Genomic DNA, 26,928 nt, shown 5'->3' with positions numbered 1-26,928 from the left:
CATTATCTTTCTTCCAATCATCTTTCCATCCCTTATTACTTTTCCTTTCCTTCGTCTTTCTTTTCATCTTCTTCTCTATATCTTTCTTACCATCATTTTTCTTTCTCATTTGAGCCCTGGGCTAAAACCCGGCTTCAAAATTGAACACTGCCTTGAGCTTTTCTCGGACTAATGTTTCGTTCCATTCATTTGCGCCTTGGGCAAATCCCGACTGCAAATTTCAACACTGCCTTGAGATTAACTCGGACTAGTGTTTCCGTTTCATTTATTTGCGCCTTGGGCTAACCCTGACTGCAAATCATAACACTGCCTTGGGCCCAACCCGGACTAGTGTTTATTTTCATTTATTTCTTTCAGTTTTCACCGTAGCATTTTGCACGCCACATTTTGCGTACCATTTTTCGCACCGATTGCTCACTGTTTACACACCGCACCGCATGCGCCTCTCACATCGCAACCCTGCTCATATTGCAGCACCCGTCTCACTTTTCGCAGCTCCGGCCACACCTTTTGCACCACATACAGCGCCTTTCAAGCGCCTCCCGAACTTTTCGCAGCTCCTATTGCAGTGCCTCTCGAATCTCTCGCACCACCGGCTCTAAACACTACACCTCCCTCACAGCAATTCAAGACTCCTCTTTTTTTGAGGGGGTAGTGCGTCTGGCGGATCGCCAATGTGATATTTCCATCTGTTCAGCTTGCTGATCCTATATAGACTGAGCTCTGCTCTCGACTATGCTTTCTTTTTATAGTCGTTTATACTCTTGCAGTTTACTCCGTTTGTCAGGATACCACAGGTGGTACGCAGTGCTGTGTGCGGATTTCGGGTGAATTGTCGAGTTCATTCGAATCTCGCATGGGGCTTCGACAAGGCGATGGTGTATCCTACATGATGGTCCACATGACGCTAGAAGGTTTATTCGACGAGCGGTGGGTGAAATGCGGGGCACGATTTTCAACAGATCCAGTCAACTTATCAGCTTTACCGATGACATTGATATAGTCGGCAGATCATCTGCGGCGGTGGAGGAGATCTATCGCAAACTGAAACGTGAAGCAAGAAGGATTGGGTTGATGATTGATACGTCCAAGACGAAGTACGTGCTGGCCTGCGTATCCGAGATCGACCGAGCCCGCTTGCCCAGTAATAACAAGGTCACGATCGACGGCGACGAGCTGGAGATACTCGAAGACTTTGTCTATTTCGGCTCACTGGTGACCGCAGACAATGACACCAGACGTGAGATCCGGAGGCGAATTATCAGCGGAAGTCGTCCCTATTATCGACTCCACAAGCAACTGCGGTCGAGAAGACTTAGCCCCCGCACGAAGTGTAACCAGTATATGACGCTCATTAGATCGGTTGTTCTTCACGGGCACGAGACATGGATATTGCTCGAGGAGGACCTGCGTAAACTCGGAGTATTCGAGCAAAGAGTGTTAAGAACCATCTTTGGCGGCGTACAGGAGAACGGAGTGTGGAGGCGAAGGATGAACCACGAGCTCGCGCGACTCTACGGCGAACCCAGTATCCAGAAGGTGGTGAAGGCTGGCCGGATACGCTGGGCGGGACATGTTGCGAGAATGCCGGACGACTGTCCTGCAAAACAGGAGTTCACTACGAATTCGGTAGGAACAAGACAAGCGGGGCGCAACGAGCGAGGTGGTTAGACCAAGTGGAACGTGATCTGACGAACGTGGGGTGCCCGAGAAATTGGAGAACGGTTGCCATGGACCGAGTGAATTTTAGGAATTATGTTCGTCAAGTTATGTCGTGAGACGGAATACTATGTAAATAAAAAATAAAAATAAAAAATAAAAATAAATCTCCAACGTATTATTTTCGAAATTTTTTGTTGGATAGTTTATCACCATAATTTTTGTAATTAGCATGTTATAAAACTATGTTTTTTAAAGAAAAAACTAAAAAAAATGCTATGTGTTTGAGTTTGCTATGTTTTTTTTTTCATTGGATTGAGGAAACAAGCGATAAGCAAATTGAACGACATTCTGGTGACGACTTTTGTATCAGACAGATGACAAAGTCAGCGATTTGGTTCCGGCACAATATTTAAATATTTTAGTATGATGTACATACGTGTTAATTTGGTTCCGAAACAACTTGGTTCCGGGAGATACTTAAGTGACGCAAATGATACTCAAACATTTTGGACTCGGTTCCGGAAGTCCAGGAAATATTTGGTCGATACATTCACACATGACAAATTGAAATTGATTTCTAGCGACTTGGTTCCGGAAGATCCGGAGATTTAAACGAAGCCAACAATCTCAAATGTTTTCGCTACTTGGTTTCGAAAGATTTGGAGAACTATTATAGTGACGCTCAGAATATTTACGTTTATATTTTGCCTTCCAATCAAAAATTATGAAATAATAGACCGATTTTTATGTATTAAAGTATATTAGTAGTAGCCAACACTGAATGATCTGGCTACTTGGTTCCGGAAGATCCAGATAACACACGTAACCTCAAATCCAACCCAAAATCGTTCTGGAAGCATGTCAAAAGTAAGCGGAATCAACCTGGTATTCCAAATGGTAGCACTGCGAACTCTGATTGCGGAATCAGTGCTCTCTTTGCTCAAAAATTTTCGAGTACCTTTGCTACTGCTTCAACATCAACATGCCGACTACTTTTTCCAGAGTGTTTGTTGTTCAGCTGATACTGACACAGACAGTAACGACCTCGCCTCTTTACAACGACATCAACTTGCCTATACTGTACTATTAGGAATTCTACGAGAAGCTGTCCAAACATAGAAAATTGTCGCTATCTCACCAATATATAAATCGGGAAATGTTAACAGCGTGGAGAACTACCGATATATTTGATCTGCGAGGCTCAACATGATTTTGTGAAACAAAGGTCGACCGTTATCAACCTGATGTGCTGCGTAAGCTCATTGAGTGACTGTATGGAGAAAGGTTGTCAAGACGATTCTATCTACATTGACTTTGCGAAAGAATTCGACCGCGTTCCGGATAAAATACTAATTGGAAAGCTGGATCATATAGGTTTCCCTGATTGGGTACTTGAATGGATTGCGTCGTACCTCAACGACCGTCATGCTTTCACGAAAGTCAACAGCTTACGTTCGTGAACATTTACCATCCCGTCAGGTGTACCTCAAGGAAGCCATCTCGGGCCTTTTCTCTTTATAATCTTCGTTAACGATCTCTGTGCAACTCTTCAATCCGATACGCTAATGTATGCCGACGATCTGAAGCTTTTTCGAAAGATTTGTCAGCACTGTAGACTGTCTCGCCCTTCAAACTTACATTGCCTCGTTAGAAAACTGGTGCCAAGTAACCGGAATGCATGCCAATGCTAAAAAGTGTAAGATCATCAACTTTACCCGTTCACGAAACGTGATCAGCTTTGACTACCAACTATCAGGTTTCCGCTTGGCGAATGTAAAGTCTGTGACCTGAAAGTGAAAATTGATTACAGACTTATCTTCTCCGAACACATTGCGCTTCACTCTGCAAAAGGATTTGCTGCACTCGGGTTTCGACGATGAATACGCACTGAAAGTCATTTATTGTTCGTCGGTTCCTTAGTATACTGGAGTAGGCCGTCCAGGACCGTAGCTTCGTCAGATGCACTCTACAGCTTCTCCCGTGGAACGAACCGCTCCGACTTCCACCGTATGAGCAGAGATGTGCCCTGCTATCCTTAACCACACTAGAAAAGAGCCGTATCGAATTGCAGCAAGTTTTCATTTTTGACACTTGAGTCGCCGTGTCTCCCCTCATACATCAACGTGTCAATACCTAAGTACCTACAAGGTCACTTGGACAACGCCCTCGTACCGCATATGGCAGAAATCATCCTATTGACAAGTGTTGTGAACGTTTTAACTCAGTGTGTCACTCGTTTGATTTTAATATGTGTAAAAGTAGGTTTAAATTAGTAGAGAAGTAGGCGTTGAGCAAAGGCAAACGCACGCGTTTTTTTTTCGCTCGTAATAATTTTCGGAAATTTGTGTTTTTTGGTGATAAATACGAAAATGTTTTAAAAGGATCATAACCGAAATATGATGAAAAAAGGCTAGAATTCAGTATAATCATGAGCAGCTTGAAAGAGAATTGTTAGCGCTTCTCTAGTGTTTAATTTATAGGTACTTTCTGGAGCTCTGCTGGGAACCGGACCCCAACAATTGTGAAGGAAACTCTGGTCGGAGTTTTACTTTTTAGTGTTGTGGTTGAAAATGAGAAATCAATTTTAATTTAAAAATTGACACGGGTGCTAGGAGTGAATAAAACAATTTGTGCTGTGTGGTTGGAAAAAGAATTTTAAACAGGATCTTGAAAGAACAGTTTTAGATCTTTTCATAGTCGGTTATCTTAACAACTATGGAACCTAGGCGACGTATGTGTTACAGCGTACCTACTGTGATTTGGAAAAATGAAAACGCCTTGTGCTACGTAGGAAAGTGGGCTTGTTACAAGGAATCGCTTAAAGAAAATAGTTTCCAGTCCAAGTCTATATTAGCTCTGAAAGGCAAAATATGTTTGGTGTGGTTTGGGTGAAAATAATTCATATCAGTGAAGTGTTTTTTGCCGTTTTCCCCCACATGTGATGCTTTTTATGCTGCTGCACCGCATTTAATCTTGATTTTCAAATGGAAAATGTGTTCTTTGAAAAACAACTGAGGGTTGAATATTGAAGCCCCGCAAAGCTAAGTATCCTTGAGAATTGTCATATATCCATTTTGAAAATTTGTTTAAGGTTATTAGTAGATCAGTTACACAAATGAAGTGGTAATTTTTCAATTGTGTGCAAAGAAACTTGATTTTATTACTAAAAAATATTTACTTAAATATATCTTAAATTAAATGAATTTTTTTAAAGAACCTCTCGAGCTCTAAACAGACCTCGAAAGGTTTTGTGAAGTAATCATATTTTCTGTTTCTCTTTTTATTTTCAAGAGCAAGTAAAGGCGCTATATCCTTGGTCGATGACCAGAAATGATTGAACACAGAAATCCAAAACAGATCGAGTAAAATAACAGCTAAACCATTTCCAATACATTAATTTATTACATCATTTCTGCAAAATGCTCCTATTCTTAAGTTTTGTGATTTCTGTGTACAAAATAAGTCATTTCCAGCCACTTAGAAAAGTCCAATCGATTGACAAAGCTACTTTGCATTTCACATGGTTTCTTCATCAAGGAGCATTTTTCTTAGCATGCTTCCAACGTTACTGCCCATTTGAAGCGTATGGTACTGGTGGTCCACGTTTCTTCCTGTTCCTGTGTTCCAGAGGTCTCTGCGTTCTCTGCTCCATGGTAGGCCCAACCACTTTATGTTTTTGATCATTTTAATGTTTTGATGTTAAAATGATTAAAAACATGAACAAAGAAAAGAGGCATAATAAAACACTTTATTATTCTGTGGGACTCAGACATAAGTTCTGGCTATGGAAGTACGATTAGTGATTAGTGATTAGTAAAAGTAGGTTTAAATTAGTAGATACTAAGCAGAAATTCTTAGATTTAAACTATTAGTCTGGACGGTAATTCAACCAAAGACGATAAATAAATAAATAAATCCCCAAAACATGTGAAGAGTGCTGTTAGGAATGTTTCGCCACTCGGCTTCTGTATGAGTACGATTGTAGTAGAGGATGCGGTCATATCTAAAACAGCGGCAAAGCTCAAAAAGTCCCTCTCTACAAGCCCTGACGGTATACCATCTACCTTTCTAAAACGATTAATGCCTGTTTTACTGACTCCTGTAAGACTCATCTTTCAAGCTTCTCTTGACAGAGCCACCTACCGTTCACTGTGGAAGGAAGCCTACAGGTTTCCATAAAAGGGGGATCTGAGAGATGTCAACAACTATAGAGGAATTTCTACTTTATGTGCAATCTCCAAACCATTCGAATTAGTCATCATGAATTTGATTTTCCTGTACTGTAAGCAAATTTTTTCAATCGATATAGCACAGTTTTATGCCCAAACGCTCCACGACAACTAACCTGTTGACCTTCATCTCCTATGTACACGAAAGTTTTCAAACTGACGCCATTTATACCGATTTGTCAGCAGCGTTTGATAAGATCAACCAAGATATCGCCATAGGTAAGCTTTGACGCTTAAAATTCTGCAAACCTTTGCTTGGTTGGTTCCGCAGTTACTTAACTGGACGTAAATTGACAGTTCGCACTAGAGACACTCTCCAGCAAGTTCTCTGCCTACTCCTGTGTGCCCCAAGGCAGTCACCTAGGACCGATTATCTTCTTAATCGATGATTTGAACGATGTGCTCTCACTTCTCGACGGCCCGAAACTTGATCATAAATTGTTCTACACCATAAACGGCCAAGACGGCATTGATTTCCTGCAAAACCAGTTGTTCAATCTATTCGCACAGTGGTGCGACATCAACTGGCTGTCTCTGAATGGCAGTAAATGTGCAGTCATCAGTTTCTCACGAAGACGGCAGCCGTTCTGCGCGGAGTACTCCCTAGGAGATGAGTCCATTACGCGGGCGGACCACATGATTGATTTGAGCGTAATACTCGACCGTAAGGTGGAATTCAAAACACATTCGAACTACGTCATGGATAAAGCATCTAGAAGCCTCGGATTTTTATGTCGAGTAGCCAAGGAATTCAAGGACGTGTACTGACTGAAGAGCCTGTATTGCAGCATAGATCAATTCATCCTCGAATACGCTGTCTGGTGTCCAGAACGGTACCGAGCGGTTCGAGGCTATCCAGCGGCGCTTTTTGCGTTATACCCTCAGACACCTAAACTGGTAAGACCCGTTTCACCTGCCAAGCTACGAACATCGATATCATCTCATAGACATGGATACTCTTCCATCCCGAAGAAATGCAACACGAGCCTCTTTCGTCGCTGTGCCGACAGACGGAACACTCGAAGATGAGTGGTGTGGAAACAAGAATGCTTTTATCCATGATACTCCCGGTAAAATTGTAGAAGAAGTGAATGGATGTCGGATGAAACCTGGAGAATTGTTGAAGATTAGAGAAAGGCGAAAGTCGTAATTGAGCAGGGATGAACCGGGTCAGCCAAAGAAGCCGCCTGCTTACGATATGCGGAGCTGGAAAAGACAGTTAAACGAGCTTGTAGACGAGACGAGAGAGCCTGGACAAACTCCCTAGTCGAAGGGGGAGAAAGAGCCGCCGCCAATGGAGATATCCGATTACTTTATGACATTTCTCGCCGCCTTGATGGTTCAAGGAATAATGGTAGTATGCCGCTAAAAGACCGAGCAGGTCATTTATTGATCGATCGAACAGATCAGCTCAAACGATGTACTGAACACTTCGAACAACTCATCCGAGTCACAAATAGAGATGGGCTACAGAACCCACAGTTCGAAGCGCAAACAGAATGTCGCATCTAGATGGCTGAAGAATAGAGAAGCGGCAATCAGAGACATGAAATCCAACAAAGCGCCTGAGATCGATTGCATCCCTGCTGAAATGCTGAAAGCCGACCCTGCCTTGTCAGCACAAATGTTGCACCGTCTTTTCGCTGACATCTGGGATACAGCAACATTCCCGGCCGACTGGATTCAGGGTATCCTCGTAAAGGTCCCGAAGAAAGAAGATCTGACGGAGTGCGGTAATTGGTGAGGCATAACGTTGATCTGTACAACCCTCAAAACACTCTGCAAAGTGTTCCTGAACAGGATCCACGAGAATATCGACGCTACACTCCGACGGCAACAAGCTGGATTCCGATCCGGACGATCATGTGTGGACCACATCACAACGCTACGAATAATACTGGAACAATTCAACGAATTCAGGACTCTCTTCTGCTGGTGTTCGTTGATTTTGGAAAAGCATTCGCAAGCAGACTTAACCATGAAAACATCTGGACGGCTCTAAGGCGACGACTAGTCCCAGAGAAACTAGTCCATCTCATCGAAGCACAGTACGGGGCATTTTCGTGCAAGGTCTTGGTTTGCCCAAACCCAACGGGATATGCAGAGCAAACTCGACGACCTCACTGAAAGCTCCAAGGTAGCAGGTCTCAAAGTCAATTTCGGAAAGACCAAGTCAATGGAGATCAACACAGAAAATCCCTGGAGTGCTTCCAGTATCTCGATAACCAGATAACGCCTGATGGTGGTACCAAGAAAGACATCAGAAAAGCCCGATTTGCAATTGCGAGTGTCCGGAACATCTTGCGCTCACGTCAGATATTTCTTCAAACGAAAATTCGAATTATTAACTCAAGCGTCAAATACGTATTGTTGTATGGGTGTGAAACTTGGTGCACATATGCGGTGGCGACGCGAAAACTGCAAGTATTTGTAAATCGCTGCCTGCGAAGGATCATCCGCGCTTGGTGGCCTGGCAACCGGATCTCAAATGAGGAACTACATCGCCGGTGTCAGCAAAGGGCGCTAGAAATCGAGATTCGAGAACATAAGTGGAGATGGATTGGGCACACGCTGCGAAGAGATGAGAACGAGATTTGCAGGTACGCGCTCGAGTGGAATCCAGAAGGACATCGAAGAAGTGGCAGACCCAGATACTCGTGGCGGCGAAGCCAAGCCGCCGAAATACGAACTGTCGACTGGGTCCAAGTGAAGACGCTGGCTCCGGATCGTCAACAGTGGAGGTATTTTACCACTGCTTTATGCACAGGAGGATCGATGGGAGATCAGTAAATAATCAAATTAAGCATTAATTACTTAAATTAATAAATTTATCGGCGATTAAACCTCATCATCGATCAGTAAGTAAGTAACTAAGGCGTTCAGACCTAAGCTGAAACCGATTTCTCACGCTGCGCGTTAGAACTTTTATGGAACATTGTCCTTCGCGGGATCACTCCTAGCCCTCACATAAACCTAGGAGGCCCCAGAGACCTAGACGCATGTATTCAGACCTCACCCCCTACACCGTCAATGTTTGCGGCAATGCCAAAAAATTAAACATGGAAAACTCACAACTTTGTCTGAAAAGTGAATTTCGATGTGACCACAAGGAAAAAAAAATTATCCCGAGAATCAAAAAGATTGCTGATCACTGTTTTCAGCTCAGCTTAGCCGGAAACATTTTGTGATGATCAATGCTGAATTTTTATTCTAACAAGCGATCGTAAATCAAAAACTGAATTCAAAATTTGAATAAATTTGCAATTTTGACGTAAGTTTTGGTTATGCAGAACACTAGAGTCGAAAAAAGGATACCTTCCTGTATACGCTTATATGCCTCGAGATGGTTAGACTTATCAATTTATCAAACAACTCGTACTGGCAGCTAAATAATTTAAACATACACCAGCTCCTTACTACTAAAATGCATCGTTTAGAACGCAAGCATCATTAAAATTGCAACCGTCCAGAAATTGAAGCAGCAATGAGCCTCCCGCCGCAACAATATTTGGCTTGGGATTCATTCAATTATCGGCTTAACAAGCATGGTCGTCACCTGGTTTAGAATCCTATACCGGTTTTGTGCTAATTCGCACAACTTATCAGACGGCCGATCCAGTTTGGGCCTCGCGATTAGCCCGCGCTTAAACTGAGTGAGCAAGTTGGATGAGGGCGGAAACAACAAATGCTACTAAGCTAAGGAAGAGAAACACCCGTCATAAGTACGCGGGGAAAATGTTTTGCTGTTTGTTGTGGTGCTTTTTTCAATCGCCACCAAGCTCATCGACGAGTGGTGTTAGCGCAGTTTCTACCTACATCTCTACACGACAATACGTGGAAGCATCAGCGCTCCTAACTTGCCTTCACATTCGTGAGTTTTACTCTTCACATCGCTATCAATAGCTTCGTTCAATCGTTAGTAAAAATCGGTTTCAACTGGTTTCTGTTAACTGATAGATGTTCAACGAGCCAATGTTTTGGTCGAAACTAGTCAGGTCGTTGTTCAATGGAGCAAGTTGAAACTAGTCGAAACCAATCCAGCTCGGCAGCAGGATTAGTTTCGACTTGGTAGAAGTCGGTCGAAGTCAATTGGAAAGAGACAGGTGATCAACTATCAATCCATTTCTACTTGTTTCGACCCGTTTCTACTAGAGTTGATTGAACAGACATAATGTGTATTTATACAGATAGCTGCGTAATCTGTCAAGGGACGTACAATAATAACATTGAGAGTAATCGTATAGTAAGATTTGCAATTTTTGTGGTTGAAAACTGATAATCATGGCGTATTCCGAAAAAAATCAAATTCTAATGTCTAATCTTATTTTAGAGTAATTACGCATCGAGGAACCGACGACTCACCGAACGAGCGAGCGAGCTGTAGAGTAGTGGGGTGCAAATCACATTCCAGTAATTCCGGAATGTCCGTGAACAACATACTGTGGTTCCGCCATGGGTTAAGGTTACACGACAATCCCAGCCTACTGGAGGCCATCCGGAATGATAGCGGAGGGCAATCGGAATCGGTACGCATTTATCCGATATTTATTTTCGACGGAGAAACCGCTGGTGAGGCACATGTACAATTCCATTTCGATACCATCCAAGATAGGAGACCGAAATAGCAATCGGTCAAGAATAGAGATAAGAATTTTTTTGTTCCTCTCCTCCCTTCGGCAGGTACCAAAGTGGTCGGCTACAATCGGATGAAGTTCCTGCTCGAATCTTTGGCCGACCTTGATCGCCAGCTGCGCGAAATCGGGGGACAGCTGTTCGTTTTCCGGGGTTCTGCCCTCGGAGTCATGCGACGATTGTTCGAGGAGCTGAACATTCGGAAGCTGTGCTTCGAGCAGGACTGCGAACCCATCTGGAGGGAAAGGGACAACGGCATCATATCGCTGTGCAAGGCGATGGACGTCAAATGTGTGGAGAAAGTTTCCCACACACTGTGGGATCCGGAGCAGGTCATCCAAACGAACGGGGGCATCCCACCGCTCACCTATCAAATGTTCCTAGTGAGTACCCAGCTCGATTTGTTTCATATAAACTAGGTAGTTTGAAAAAACTACCTTCTAATATAACAAATAGTCAAAGGTAGTATTGTGGTTGAAAATCCTACCTTAACATGGTAGACCCAACCTTATGTAACCCAAACTTGTTTGGGTCCACGAAATACCTACACATTGTGTGCAAGCTAACCATGCAACGAATTGGTTGTGACTATGGGTTGCATACCTTGTAGGCGACTCAACTGCCTGTAATGAATGCGTTATTGCAAAGAACTAAACTAAAAACTTGATGATACATGAATTCAGATTTGTAATTTCTTAAACAATATGAACTTAAAATTTTAATTTATTCTGATTCCGAAATTTGTATCAAAATTAATTATATTTAATTGAAATTTAAATTTAATGGGTATTGGAATAAGAGGTGACGGTATTTTGGATTTGCCAATCTATGAACAAGGAAATAAAATTCTCAAAACTTCATGTGAAAAACTTCAAAATCTGAAAAAAAAAAATAGTAACCCGTTGTTGTTTGTTTGTTTGTTATTTTATTTGGGATTTTAACCCTTTTGGGTTTATTCAATGTAACGCAAAAACAAATATTTCAAAATAAATTTTATTTCAATTTTAGCGTTTTAGACAGGAACAAGTTGAAAGAGCACTTGTTCCTGATTGACAAAACAACTGAACCTCAATAAATGGGTTCGGCAAATAGTTACTTTTTTCTAGATGAATTGTACCGTTTTATTTAGCTCAATCCAGGTCAAACTCACCTCGGTACGAGCTTTTTTAGGTGAATTGTACTTTTTTATTCAGCTCAATTCAGGTGTACTTCACCTCGCTACGAGGTAAGATTTACCTTTTTTGGATTTAACTTTTTTCTCGGTGAATTGTACTTTTTTGTCTGCTTGATTCAGGTAAACTGTACCTCACTGTGAAGTGAGTTTCACCTCGAAAAGGTAGAAATTACTTTTCGGCTTTCACGAGCGTTCGCCTTGCTATCTCGGTAAATTTTACCTTTTTATTATTTTCCGTGTATGTTCTTTGAGTCGAAATTGAAATTTACGGCGAGTTTGGACGATATTAACGCGCCAGCACTAAATTTTACTTCGGAAGTCCGGACTTCCGACTTCCGACAAAGAAAAGTGAAGTACTAGATTGTCGGAAGTCTGTGTTTTATTGCCAGTTGACCAGCGACTTTTCTAAAAATTTTATTGAAATTCACAATATTAATCGCCGGACAACGCTTGCATGGAATTTCGTAAATCGTGGATCTCTCCTCTTCTGAAATTTTACCTTTGAGAGAAACAAGCCGATCCTTTAAAGTATTTCCATTTTTGTATGCAGTTTTCAATCCATGATGTGGAAGAATCTTACTCATACAGTATGTTAGTCTCGGATGAAATGGTTGACTTAAACATGTCTTAAAGCAGTTTTATCAGCTCGATGCTTTTCTCGGGTGTGTTTGCGAAGGAAATGGGACAGCTGCGAATGCGTGTATCTCAAAAACCATTCGTTTGATCGAAATATTTTCTATCAAGGAAATGAAGGTATTCTTATGATAATTCTTGAAAAAAATTGAAAAAAAAATTATTATTTTTTGTAAGAATAAAAGTGTGCCATCGGCCGGCGCACACTTTTATCAGTCATGATATTGATCAGTTGATCAAACTTATACTTTGTCTAAATAGGTGGCTACATCCTTTTCCTTCAATTTCTGCTACTTTTCGGTCCAATACTTCTCTTTTAAAAGAAACTAAGGGCAATTTAGTGGATGCAGCTGTTTCGAAATGAATAAAACTTGAATTTTTGAGCCACTCGGTTAGTATAGATCGTAGGTTGCTGAAGGTACAGGGGGCAGAATTTTGGCAAATCATTATATTTTGTACAAAACAACCAGCTAATAAGGCTATGATCATTTAAAATCCGGGTAGTTACAAACGTGTGTATTTTAAAAACTATTCATTTGATCGAAAAACTATATATGAAGGAAATGAAGGTGTTAACATGACATTTAATGTAAAAATATAAAAATAATAATTTATCGTTGATTACAAGAAATACTCTTACTTTATTATAAAATCTCTTTTTATCTTTGCACACTTTTTTCAGTCAGGTATTGACCTATAATTTTTACCACAGAAGCAAAACCTTTGCAAAATCATGATATTTTACACAAATTCACTTAGAAAAACCAATTGGAACCTGGTTGGAACCTTTTCATAAGTAGGCATCTTGAAGAATTTGACTTCTTAAATTCGGTTTTAACATAAATTTCTTTGTCCATCAGAACACATCTGTCACATTGCGTAAAAGCCGGTTGCACAGATTGCGATCTATGGAACTGATAATTATTAGTTTCCATCTTGGTGTCTCCTAGGCAACACTTTTTGTCTGCCGGAAACGGATTTATTGCATAGTTAAGGGGTCAACATTCTCTTATTTTCAATAACCACACGGAGAAAAATATATATGTAGATTTATCAGTTATTTTACGCATCTATATTTATCTGTGTCTATATGAACATAAATATGGTTGTTTGGTTCTGACCCGAAAATACGTTCAAGCCCACAATCAGACGATACTTTGCCACGAAAGGATAAATGGCTGATTTATCGATCGCATCGATGCTAAGAATCCAACAGGAATGTTTATTTATTCATTCGTATGGCTGTTTATACTGTAAATGCTGCTCCCCGTGAACGTGGGAAATCGTTGATTCAAAATATTAATAAAACTAATTGGAACAGATAAAATGCATTTTTTTTCTTTTTTAAATGAAACAATTTTATTTATTTTTTTAAATTTTAATTATATATACGATTAGTGGCATTATTTTTTTTCCGTGGAAGTTGCACTTCCGGCGCCCTGAAATAAAATAAACGCTATTATGAAAATATGATTGTGATAAATTAAGAGTACTATGTAACTTACGTGATATGATTTTTTTCATCGCTGTTTATTATTCCACCTTCCGGGTAGGCCCTCGGGGGTCAAAATGCACCTACACATCTCTATATGTTGTAACCATTCATTTAATGGTTACAATAAAAATTGTGATTTTTGGGCCAGTTTGGATGAAAACTTTGTAAATATTGTAAACTAGCTGACCCGGTGTGCTTTGCTACACCTTCAAAAAATAAATGTAATTTGTAAAAAAATATTCAAATTTAGGTTTCTGTTAGAATTTTTTTTAAATCAAACCTCATCATAGTTCAGAACCAACAATTTTGAAATCAGAGCTGCAGCTGGAGTTCCGAATTGCAATTCATAGATGGTATATATTATTTACTAAAACTTGATCTCCAAATTTGATTTTCAAGATCTGAAATTCGTACTCTGTTTTTAAGGCTTCATAATCACTTAAATAATGTCAAAATTTATGGATTTTCCATCTTTTTTCCCAAAGTGGGATGTTACGAATTTGCAAAAAAACATTTGTCTCATCTATTTTTGAGTTATGCCAAATATCCGTACCCAAAATACCCTCTTATAAAATATGGTCCCTTCTTTGAAAAGCTCTTTATCTTAAACTTACATAGGAGCTCCCCCATCTTTTCCAAATCTGTCCCATACTGCTTGAAGAAGGTAGGCTGATTTACCCGGCTCGATTTTGAATAAATTTCTAATTGAAAAAAAAGAATCGCATTTTGGACTTTATTGCATATTGTACTTTATGGAGATAGAATTTTGAAAACCGATCAATAGCGTGAATCGGGACAGTGATTTGAGTATATTCCCAATATTCTGAATTATGAGCACTTCCAGCTTCTGATTAGCTTTAGATGGTGTATTTTTGAAGCTGAAAAAATGAGCTATAGAAATTTGAAAAAAAAAAACTATTCAATCTATTTTTTTAAACGCCATTTCCAAAGAGTTTTTTACACCATCCTCGCCCTTCGAAGAAGTTTGTAGTATATCTCTCCTTTTTTCGCCAAAATTATGTTAAAAAAATATTTCGCAATATGCCAAACTCGTGGACATGAGACATTACAACTTGAAGTTTTCCCAAACAACACTTGTCATGGTTTCAAAAAATTATCGATTTTATGCAGTGCAAATTTTTTTTTAATAAATTTATTCAAGCAAAAAATATAAAAATTTTACAAAATATCAGTTGCATCATTAATAAATTCTCAGTGTTTTTTTAATATTCGCTTTGAAATTCAAATATTTAAAAATGTTGGCAAAAACAAATTTCTAAGTTTACATTTGTCCCGTATATTGGAGCGAGTGTCAATGCAAAGCTTATTTTCAGATGCGTTGGAGTTATGGCTTTAAAATGGATTTAATACGTATTTCTGTTTGTTTGTTTTATCAAGTGAAACTTGCTACACCTTCAAAAAATAAATGTAATTTGTAAAAAAAATATTCAAATTTAGGTTTCTGTTATACTGAAGGAATACTGTATATCTACAGTATTCCTTCAGTATAAATTTATGTTTGTTACTCCTTTTCTAACGAATGCTGTTCAAAGCAAATGACCTTCATTTACAAAAACGTTTAAGAATTTTAAATATCCGCTTCAGTTTCAACATTCGAAGCACCATTTCTGGTCTTCCAACACATTGAATCATTTTGAAGATGAATTTCTTAAAAGTTCGACGTTTGCCCTTGCCCCACCGTGTAAGTAAACAGAAGGGAATATTGTATTTAACACTTTAAAGGGTAAACTAAAAGTTTCTCTTAAAAATTTTGCGTCCAGTTGAATATCAGTTCTAAAGTCTCGCTTTTCAAAAACGAAGCGGATCAAAAGTCTCTTTTATGCAGCCATGTAACACAAAAACACTTTTCATGTTAAGTACGTACTTGAACTGGTATGTAAGCAAAAAGTACGATGGTTTTTTCAGAATTATTTAAAATAAAAAGCTCCCATTTTCATTTCTTAATTCGTTTCAGTTGTGTATATGGGCCGAAGTTACAATTTCTAGAAGAAAACATAATTTTTAATTTTTGTAACAGAAAAAGTTGAACGTTTGAACATGTTCTAATGTTCCTTGAATGAAAAGTCGAATGCTACCTACATTAACACGAACAAAATACGGAAGAATTTTTGCAAATCTTTCAATTGGTTTGGATTGGATTGATAAAATACCAATCCGTGTCGCATCTAGGCGTCATTTATTACCACGTGCTGTGTACAAATCAAATAAGCAAGAAAAAAACACATCTAGGTTGCATATCGCCCCACGTGTTTGAGAAACAGGCGCCTTATTGTTAAATTTTCCAGCAATCAATGAACAGTGTGCTTTGGTTACTATCCTCTTTCGACGACGTTTGCTCGCCCATGGAGACGAAAAACAAACCCCAGGTTGAAAAATACGCGCCAAAATATTCCTACTGATCAGTATGCTATGCCTGGGTTACTTTCCTTTAGCGACGTTGGCTGACGACGCCTCGACCATAGAGACGAAAAACAAACCGCCCAAAGGAAAAAAAATCTCAAGAAAATGGATGTCATGACTTTAATTTGTTTCGAAAAACTACAAATTTTGTATGGAAGCCTCTCCTTCCTAAAGTCGGATGGAGTTTTGACTATTACAGAAACCATCCCCGGCCTCAAAAACCCTCAGATGCCAGTTTTGACGATGATCGGTTCAGTAGTTTCCGAGTCTATAGGGAACAGACAGACAGACAAACATTCATTTTTATATATATAGATAAAAATTATTGTTCGTAAATGTCTAAAATTAGGATAAGATATCTACATGTTTGTGTGGTGTCTTGTCCTAATTTTAATAGCAATCGGTTGGTGTCACTTAGGGATTTAGTTTTGTTTATTTATGTATTTATTTATTAAATTCTTCGTTATTTATTTATTTATTTTCGCGTTATTTATTAATTATTCATTTAGTTAGTTATTTGTTACACAGCAAATTATTTTTTGCTGGAAACCAGCAAAATTTTGCTGGTTTTTGTCCCGCTGACTTTCCAGCAAAATTTCCAGCAATTTAAATTGCTGGAAAAAACAGCAAACGTTAATGCTGGTTTCCAGCAATACAAATTGCTGGAAAATCAGCAATCCAGATTGCTGGAAACCAGCATTTCTTTCAAAACAACCGGCTATATTTAGTAACAAATGTACATTTCAATTCAAAATTAAATATTTAATACTGGCTGTGCATATAATAAGCAATAAAATCATTTTTTTTTTCAATTTTTTAATAAGGGATTTATTTACTTTCAAGAACATGATTTTTTTTATTCCAACGCCGGTTCAGGGGTGGCAGTTTTATGCCACAGTGTTGATCGTCCGCCACCTGAAAAAAAAGTTTGATAAGTATCTTTCATGGAATATCTTCCTGTCTAATATAAACTCACCCTTGACTTGATGTTTGGTCGCTAGAATATAGAGGAAAATAAAATAATTATATTAATCTAACCAAATTTTGTAAAATAGAGTCTCACCTTGCTTCAGCGTACGAAAACAAACAGATTCCGTCGACCAGAACAACCTAAGCTGTTAAACGACCGTTCAAATAAAATAAACAAACAAACAAACAGATTCCAATTTGACAACTCGATTGCTGATTTTTCAGCAAACTAGATCAATTGCTGGAAAGTCCAGCAATTTGAAAACCGATTGCTGGTTTTTCAGCAAAAATGACAAGAACACAACCGAATGCTGGAAAATCCAGCAATTAGAAAACCGATTGCTGGTTTCCAGCAAAAATTTGGATTGCTGAACGTTTCCAGCAATTTTTTTTGCTGGAAATTGAGACAAAAATTTACTGTGTAGGTTTAGTTTTGTTACACGGAAAATAATAAAAAGGTAAAATTTACCGAGACAGCAAAGGTGAATGCTCGCAAAAGCCAAAAAGGTAACTTCTACCTATTCGAGGTGAAACTCACCTCACAGCGAGGTAAAATATACCTGAAACGAAGAATGAAAAAAGGTACAATTCACCGAGAAAAAATGTGAATCCAAAAAAGGTAAATTTCACCTCGTAGTGAGGTGAAGTTCACCTGAATTGAGCTGAATCAAAAAGTATAATCCACCTAGAAAGAAAGGTAAATCCAAATAAGGTAAAACTTACCTCGTAGCGAGGTGAAGTTGACCTGGATTGATCTAAACAAAACGGTACAAATCATCTCGAAAAAAAGTAAATATTTGACGAATCCGTTTATTGAGGTTAAGCTGTTTTGCCGTTTAGGAACAAGTTCTGCTTCGTGCACAATATGTGAAACTCGGAACAAAATGGTAAGTGTTTTCTTAGATTTCATTTAGTTGTGCTGGTTCTCTTCATAATACTTTGCTTTTGTTTCAGATCGGCCCACAGAGCTTCGTGTTTGTGTTGTATTCCCGGTGCAGTGTTGTATTCCCGTCAGCCTTCAGATATTATTCCGGACAACCCGGACCTGACAAGCTTGGCGAACAAAGGACTTGCCTCAACAATTTTTAAAGAACACGGTGATATATCTCAAAAATAAATATAAGGTAACAGTCCCTATTTATTTCAAATAAATGCCAATTTTTTTCATGAATTGTGTTTTTTTTTTTAAATTAATTATTATTGAAGAAACCAATCAGACAAACAAGCATTTACCTTTTAAATCAGTGAATGGGAAAACGGTATTATTTACTATTTTGCTAGGTGAATGAGAAAATGGTAAAATCTACCTTTTTGCTAGGTGAATTGAAAAAAGGTAAAATTTACCTTTTTGCTAGGTGAATGAAAAAAAGGTAAAATTTACCTCGAAAGAGGGGTGGAAAAAATTCACCTCGCAAAAAGGTACATTTTACCTTTTTTTTATTTTCCGTGTAGATTAATATATTTTGTTATGGAATGCACGCCATAAAATGTTTTGTTCGAAAAGACACCAGCCCTCTATATGTCAGTTCCTGTATTGTTCCTGTCATGTTGCTGTCATCGAGAGTCTTCGAAGGGGACAAAACTTGCTTCACGGGAAATGGGAACATGGCGATGAAAGGACAAGAAAACCTATAAATAGAAGGAGCTCGAGAGACTCCTGGCTTTTTCGAGTATTTCCGGTCCGAGGTTGAGCAGCAACAGCGTGTCACACACTCAACGTGACTAACCCGTTTCCAACCGTACTTGGGTGGCTTTGACCCCCTTCCCCCGTTATAATCAGTTCCGGTAGTGGTCTGAAAAATTGTCAACGGCTAGCTGGAAGCTTCACGACTCCATTCCCCAGCTGGTCGGTCGAGGAATCCCGACAATCGTCTTTCCGCAGTGCCGCAAATCATCACCAGCCATTCTGTGAACACACCGGTGTCCCGTGAGTGCGTCAGGTCGTGCCTGTGATAAGTGCCCCGCCTCCGTTACAACCCCCTAGGGGCACTTCGTGCTGTGGTGAGGCCTGGTGGAAATTCCCTCTGGGCGTTCAAGTGCCGACCGATCCGTTACTAGCCCCTCGATAGTAGTGAGACACTCGCGTGGTTATCGTGCACTCTAAAGCTCCCCGGACCGAAGTGAAACGGTAGGCCTACGCCCAACAGGCCGAGTTGTTGCGGGAATTGCCCAAAGAGCAGTTCCGGATTTCGTCCTGTTCCTGAATTCACCCAATCCCGTTACGTCGTTCCAGCAGAAGTCCCCCAACGATTCTAACAATGTATCTGAAAACATTTAAAAAAAATTGAAAAGAAAATCAACTGAAAAAATAAATTATATTTACCTTCCCGATTCGTGATGGTTGATTTTTTCCACGAGAAATAAATACTGGCTTTTTTCCTCTAAGTCAGACAATTTACTTGCTTGTTCATACGAATTTCAAGGTCTAGTCAAGCATCAGTGATATTTAAAAAATAACTATCAGTTATTGTAATGTAGACTGGGAAAATAAAGCCAAATCTACTAGCTGTTAAATTATTTTAGCGATATGCGGTTGAGAAATTCTCTACAGTTAAATCAACTTTACATAAACGCTAGTTTGTTTGTAGTTATCGATGTTGATTAAGTAATATTATGCGTTCATCCAAAAATATGTGATATAAATGAACAAACCATACGAATTTTGATAACAACTAATAGAGTTTTTTGACCGTGCCTAGTCTTTTTAGGCATATTTGAGATCAAGGGTCCCACACTCCGATGCTTGGATTGATCTTCGTGAGCATCCTAGAATTGCTCCTTGAACTTTTTAACCGTTTAGGTAAAAAAATATTCAGAAAAAATCAACAGTTCATGAGTTTTCAAGTCGACAATGTAGTATTTCCGAGGCGATTGTGCAAAATTATTTTTACCATGTCCTTTCGCATCGAAAATATCTCAAACACACGTAAACTTAAAAATCTTCAAAAAAAAAAATAGGCAAGATAGTCCTTTTCATAACCAACACAACGCTATTAAAGTTTTGCATATCCGAGCTATAGTATCGAAGCTATCATCGAAATAAAATGTCCGGATACTAAATGATCATAGCTTTACATACTGTCAACATACCCTGCAATAACCCTTATAAAGAAATAAAACCTGGAATAAAACCTAATAGTTTGATAGTTTCAGAAATTTACTGTCAAAATGACCTTAAAAAACCCTTAGAGAAAGAAAACTTTGATGAAAACCTGAAAGTGTAATATTATTACAAATTGACAGTCACAGTACCCTTAAACAACCCTTATAAATATAGAAAGCCTTAATTAAAACCTAATAGTTTAATAGTATTACAAATTGACTTTTGAAATACTAATACTAATAAAGAAAGAAAGCTTTGAATAAAACTTCAAAGTTTTGTAGACAGCAAAATACTCCGTATATGGTCTTTCTAAAAAAAATTTTTTCAACGCCAAACAAAATGCAAACAAACTGTTTGCAATGTGAAATATTATATATTTATTGTCAATATGTCCTTTTTCATTTTCGCACAAGTTAAAAAAATGTTTAATCTTACTTTTAGAGAATTCGTTCGTTTTCAATTATGGCCAACTGGCCAACATTGATTCCATCAAGCATGTTTTGAATCGAAAATGCCCGCCGGAAGGCGGTGACGTTCTTGATCTCACATTAAGGGTGATACGGTCAAAATTTGATCAATATCAACTTGACGTATTTCTTTCAATTTTGCATTTAAAAAACCTGAACACCCCTCATTTTGAAGGTGTGTGTGTGTGTGTGTGTGTGTGTGTGTGTGTGTGTGTGTGTGTGTGTGTGTGTGTGTGTGTGTGTGTGTGTATGTGTGTGTGTGTGTGTGTGTGTATGTGTGTGTGTGTGTGTGTGTGTGTGTGTGTGTGTGTTTGTGTATGTGTGTGTGTGTGTGTGTGTGTGTGTGTGTGTTTGTGTGTGTGTGTGTGTGTGTGTGTGTGTGTGTGTGTGTGTGTGTGTTTGTGTGTGTGTGTGTGTGTGTGTGTGTGTGTGTGTGTGTGTGTGTGTGTGTGTGTGTGTGTGTGTGTGTGTGTGAGAGTGTGAGTGTGTGTGTGTGTGTGTGTGTGTGTGTGTGTGTGTGTGTGTGTGTGTGTGTGTGTGTGTGTGTGTGTGTGTGTGTGTGTGTGTGTGTGTGTGTGTGTGTGTGTGTGTGTGTGTGTGTGTGTGTGTGTGTGTGTGTGTGTGTGTGTGTGTGTGTGTGTGTGTGTGTGTGTGTGTAGAATGTTGCTCCTATTTTGATTTTGGAAATCACTCTTCAGTTGCCAAAATGCCGTCCAAGGAAGAAGAGCAGCGTATTAAAATTTTGCTCGCGCATCGCGAAAATCCGAGCTACTCGCACGCAAAGCTGGCAAAATCGCTAAAAGTTGCCAAATCAACCGTTACAAATGTTATTAAAGTGTTTGGGAAACGTTTGTCGACAGCCAGGAAGTCTGGATCGGGGGGAAATCGCAAACCGTAAAGCCGCTGAGTCGACAAGGAGAGTTGCCGGTAGTTTCAAGCGAAACCCTAACCTCTCTCTCCGAGATGCAGCAAATAAGCTGGGTGTATCGTCTACAACCGTGCATCGAGCCAAAAAACGAGCCGGACTATCGACTTACAAGAAGGTAGTGACTCCAAATCGCGGTGATAAACAAAATACGACGGCCAAAGCGCGATCCCAGAGGCTGTACACGACGATGCTGACGAAGTTTGACTGCGTGGTAATGGACGACGAAACCTACGTCAAAGCCGACTACAAGCAGCTTCCGGGACAGGAGTTTTATACGGCAAAAGGAAGGGGAAAGGTAGCAGATATTTTCAAGCACATGAAACTGTCAAAATTCGCGAAGAAATATCTATTTGGCAAGCCATCTGTACCTGTGGCTTGAAAAGCAGCATTTTCATAGCTCCCGGGAATGTCAACCAAGAAATTTACGTGAAAGAGTGTTTGAATAAACGTCTGCTGCCTTTTCTGAAGAAACACGGTTGTCCCGTACTGTTTTGGCCGGATTTGGCATCTTGCCATTACGGTAAAAAGGCCGTGGAGTGGTACGCCGCCAAGAACCTACAGGTGGTTCCCAAGGACAAGAATCCTCCCAACACGCCAGACCTCCGCCCAATTGAGAAATACTGGGCTATTGTCAAGCGGAACCTAAAGAAGACCAAAAAAACTGCTAAGGACGAGCAGCAGTTCAAGGAAAACTGGCTTTCTGCGGTGAAGAAGGTGGACAAGGTGGCTGTACAAAATCTGATGGCAGGGGTTAAGCGTGAGGCCCGGCAATTCGGATTTGGAAAAGCGGAAGCCTAACTGAACATTTTTCCTGAATTTTATACTAATTAAACTTGAACAAGAAATTTAATTTGATTTTTTAAATAAACGATTTCACAGATTTACACGCGTTTTCCCTTGACCAAATTTTGACCGTATCACCCTTTAGTGCAAGGTGAACCTAATAGCAACTCGGAGTAATTACCGCTATAGATCAACTATTGGTTGCTGTAAGTTCTTCTCTATAATATAAAAAAAAAACATACACGATAACTTTCTAAACGTCTTATCATGCTACTGAATACTATAAAATTCAGAATATTTTGGAACAGTTGAAATTTCTCTATTCATTATGCCCAGCAATATGTTTCTAAACGTTGTACTCTACCTCGTTCCAGCACACAGTCAACATAATCGGAGAACCCCCGCGACCGGTTGCGGCGCCAAGTTTCGAGTTCGTCGAATTTGGCACCATTCCATCCATTCTGGCCACCGAGTTGAAGCTTGCGACAAGAAACTTGAGCCCGGAAGACTTTGGCATTTACTACGAAGGCAACCCGGACATCGCCTATCAACAGTGGCTGGGCGGCGAAACTCAAGCCCTGGACAACCTTGGCCGCCGCTTGAAACAGGAAGAGGAAGCGTTTCGACATGGATATTTTCTACCAACGCAGGCCAAACCGGAATTCATCAGCTCTCCAACGTCGATGAGTGCGGCCTTGCGATTCGGTTGCCTATCGGTGCGCCTTTTCTACTGGTGCGTGCACGATCTGTTCGAGAAAGTGCAAGCCAACAATCAGTTGGTGAGCCCCCGGGGACAACACATCACCGGACAGTTGATCTGGCGAGAGTACTTCTACACCATGTCGGTCCGAAATCCACACTATGCGGAAATGGAATCGAATCCCATATGTCTGAGTATTCCCTGGTACAAACCGAAGGACGATTCGTTGGAACGCTGGAAGGAGGGTCGGACCGGATTTCCGCTGATCGATGCGGCCATGCGGCAGATTATGGCCGAGGGTTGGCTGCATCACATCCTAAGGAACATCACTGCAACGTAAGAAAATTTAAAGGTTGAGATGTGTTTTGTTCTAACGACGATTACGTTTTGTTTAGATTCCTTACTCGAGGAGGCCTCTGGATCAGCTGGGAGGCTGGTTTGCAGCATTTCCTAAAGTATCTGTTGGATGCGGATTGGTCCGTTTGCGCTGGAAACTGGATGTGGGTCTCTTCGTCGGCATTTGAGAAGCTGCTGGATTCGTCTTCTTGTACTTCGCCGATCGCAATGGCCCGCCGGCTGGATCCGAAGGGAGAATACGTGCGCCGATACATACCGGAACTGGCCAAGTTTAACAACGTCTATGTGTAAGTGGATGGTTTAGCATCCTAACGGAATTGTAGTTATGCTTACCGAAGTGTGTCATTGTTTCAACAGCCACGAACCCTGGAAGGCGCCGCTCGAGGTTCAGCAGGAGTGCGGCTGTATCGTCGGGAAAGATTATCCCAGCCCGATGATCAACCTGGCAGAAGCAGCTAAAAGGAACGCCCGTACCATGGACAATATTCGGAATAATCTCTTGGAGAGGGGAGGATCCACGCCACCTCACTGTCGTCCATCCGATATGGACGAAGTGAGACGATTCTTCTGGCTACCGGAAGATGTTGCAGCGGATTGTTAGACGTTCCACCCGTGTAACGGTCGCCATGTTTCTTGCATCGATATAATGTCGTCTCGATTGTTTGCGTATTCTTATGTTAATTATCGATCATCGTTGAGGAGATTTTACTACTTTGTTGGATGTGTGACTTTTGGTTCAAAATATAATTTTGCAAGCATAATGTTTTTGTTATGTTATATGCCAAAAAGAAGTTTATGTTTAACTTTATTATTTGTTTTCATTCTGTGCAAAAAAAAAACATAATTCACTTAGTGGGCAACTAAGCTCTTACTGTTTTATGAATATGATTTTTTTGTGAATGTTTGAATCATCAGTTTATCGACAAACAATGAGAGCTTAAAAGCACACTTTATTTTTCAGCGAGTAAAATTGTTATTCTTTTTCATAAGTCAATTTCCCAACCATCCCGAACAATCGAGTGTTGTCAATGATGTCCAAATATTTCCAGGAACCAAAATTTGGATATACATGTAGAAAGAGTTATTAAAGAACGACCGTTAAACATTTTCTAATTTTTTATATCAATGTTATTTTTCTTTTTTAACCAAGAGAATCCAAATGATCTCAAGGATAGTTCTAAGAAATCTTACCTCGAGTAACCTCGAGTGAGACTATTTTCATATGTATCTAATATTTAGTCTCCAGAGGACCTTTATCAGACCTGAGCTGTCCTCTTGAATAAAAAAAAACCCTAATTGCTCAACCAACGAATACAGGATAAGAAAGTGCCATTGAAAAATGAATAAGGATGTGAAGCGTGCAATTTAGTGTACCTTTTGCGATACTGCGAAAAAAACAATAATTGGTTGAAGAATATAACAATTGAAAGATGTTTAATGTTACAAAAAATAGAAATATTTATGTATTATTTTTTCACATTACAGAAATTATAAAAATAATAATAATCTGTAATACCTACATATAAATGTTTTTCTTTAGTCAATCAAGCTGGAACAAATATCCAATTCTCCTACTAGCTATTCCCCTATCGATTTTTCCGAAGAATCCGGAAGTAGGAAAAAATAAAGTTGGAAGTATTTGAAGGAAATTTCGATTTATTAGGCGAATATTCGAACAACTACAATATCAAAAAAAAAAACTGTATCGGTTCTGTGGAATGTAGATGGTATGCAAATTTGTTGCATTCAATCTTTAGTGAAATTTTTTTCAATTTATTGGTCCTTAATCTAAGCCGCGCGCGTGTGGTGAGGATAGTCGAGCCACCTGAGTCACTCGATTCCAGGAGTAGCTTCAGGTGAGTAACGTCTTACATCGACTATCGGAATAAGGCGACTAGAGTCCAGTGACAGAAAGGTGACTCGACTCGATGAATAATGGCCATTATTTTTTTGCATTAATTTTTTTCATTATTTTTTTTACTACCTACCACCCAACACTCTTTTTATACCTATCAGTAGCTCGATAGAACTAATATAAAATTAAAGAAAAGGCTTTGATGACGTCCGTCAAAAATTATTCGACTGACTGATTGACATCGATCACAAGAGTGAATTTTGTCGTTATTTTTATTTTTGTCTAAACCGACAAAATCGAATTTTGTCTTTAACGGGTGTTAAATGAAAAATGAGAATTTTTTCAATCACATATAAAAAAATTGTTATTTTTTTCATCGATTTCAGTATTTTTTATTAATAACATAATGTATTTTCTTCAAAAAAATGTCAGTGAATGTTTGAGTAAGGGCCGTGGTCTGATGTTCGACGCAACTTTGTCGCGATGCTCTCACAAGAACGTTGTACGGCACTTACGTCCATTTTCCGGATACAATTCCGGATTCTTGTAGTCAGTTGCTTCGTGTCCTTGGCCCTCCAATTGTTTTTATACACTAGGGCACTGAGTGAGCCAAAGAAATCCTCTATTGGGCGGCACTGGGGCAAGTTTGTTGGGTTACGATCTTTCGGCACGAACGGTATCTTTTTCTCCTCAAGGTACGCCAGCCAGCCAGCACGAATAACGTCCCGCGGTATTTTTGATCATCCACCGACACTGTGATTTAACCGTCTCAATCTGCTCCTCCGTGTCCTCCGGCGACCTCGGCTTCTTCCTGCAGATGATTCCTTCCATCTTGAGGGTACGATGGATCAATACGTGGGAGCAGTCATATTTCCGACCGGTGTCACGCAGGCTGGTTGCGTCCTTGTTGTCAAACAGCTTCTTTAACGATGTCTTCCTCTGCTTCGTCATTATCGTCACCGGACGACCACTTCCCACCTTCCGCTCTACGGAACCCAGGATACGATATACCGTACTGACAGGTACATTTTCTTCCTTAAAATGTGCCACCGTGAACTTTTTTCCTTGCTGGAAATGCGTTTCGTAGAACCGTACAATGCGTTCGCGGAGCACGTGCTGTTTCGACGCCATCTTTGCTTTGACTAAATTCAAACTAGCAAAACCAAACATGCTTACTGTTTCTAGGGAGCCCAAAGAGCAATTTTCTTGGAGAAAGAAAATTTTACGCTCTTTATTTGAGTTACTGAAAGGTATTGAAAATATTCTCATTTTTTATTTAACACCCGTTAAATGTAGTTTTTCTTCGAGAGCGCTTTATAATTTCGCCTAAAACATATTTTAAGTTTAGAAAACTTGTTCAAAACCTTCATAAGGGGCCATTCAGATACCACGTGGACAGAAAAATTATATTTTTGACCCCCTCCTCCCCCTCCGTGGACAAACGTGGACATTTGGCAAACCCCTACCCCCCTCCTCGATTGTCCACGTGGACAGATTTGAATTGTTTTTTTTTTGTAAAT

The 26,928-nt window shown here is 39.8% G+C and overlaps 1 protein-coding gene across 2 annotated transcripts in view; it reads left to right on the top strand.

The window, feature by feature from the left end:
* Positions 1-24,200, top strand: part of LOC129751379 (cryptochrome-1-like) — a 44,018-nt gene extending 19,818 nt beyond the window's left edge. Inside the window, exons 1-6 of one of the 2 annotated variants that reach the window (XM_055746857.1) lie at positions 10,072-10,134; positions 10,222-10,460; positions 10,572-10,906; positions 22,871-23,532; positions 23,592-23,840; positions 23,911-24,200. In XM_055746857.1, the coding sequence (XP_055602832.1) occupies positions 10,313-10,460; positions 10,572-10,906; positions 22,871-23,532; positions 23,592-23,840; positions 23,911-24,154 (1,638 nt within the window). In that variant the 5' untranslated portion in view covers positions 10,072-10,134; positions 10,222-10,312 and the 3' untranslated portion in view covers positions 24,155-24,200. Of the gene's footprint in view, positions 1-10,071; positions 10,135-10,221; positions 10,461-10,571; positions 10,907-22,870; positions 23,533-23,591; positions 23,841-23,910 lie in introns of those variants that run through there. The other variant, XM_055746856.1, reaches the window with a different exon arrangement.
* Positions 24,201-26,928: the final 2,728 nt, after the last annotated feature.

Source organism: Uranotaenia lowii, chromosome 3, assembly GCF_029784155.1.
Source record: "Uranotaenia lowii strain MFRU-FL chromosome 3, ASM2978415v1, whole genome shotgun sequence".
Taxonomy (NCBI): domain Eukaryota; kingdom Metazoa; phylum Arthropoda; class Insecta; order Diptera; family Culicidae; genus Uranotaenia; species Uranotaenia lowii.
The sequence above is the reverse complement of the archived record's forward strand: the minus strand, read 5'-3'. Positions and strand labels throughout refer to the sequence as shown.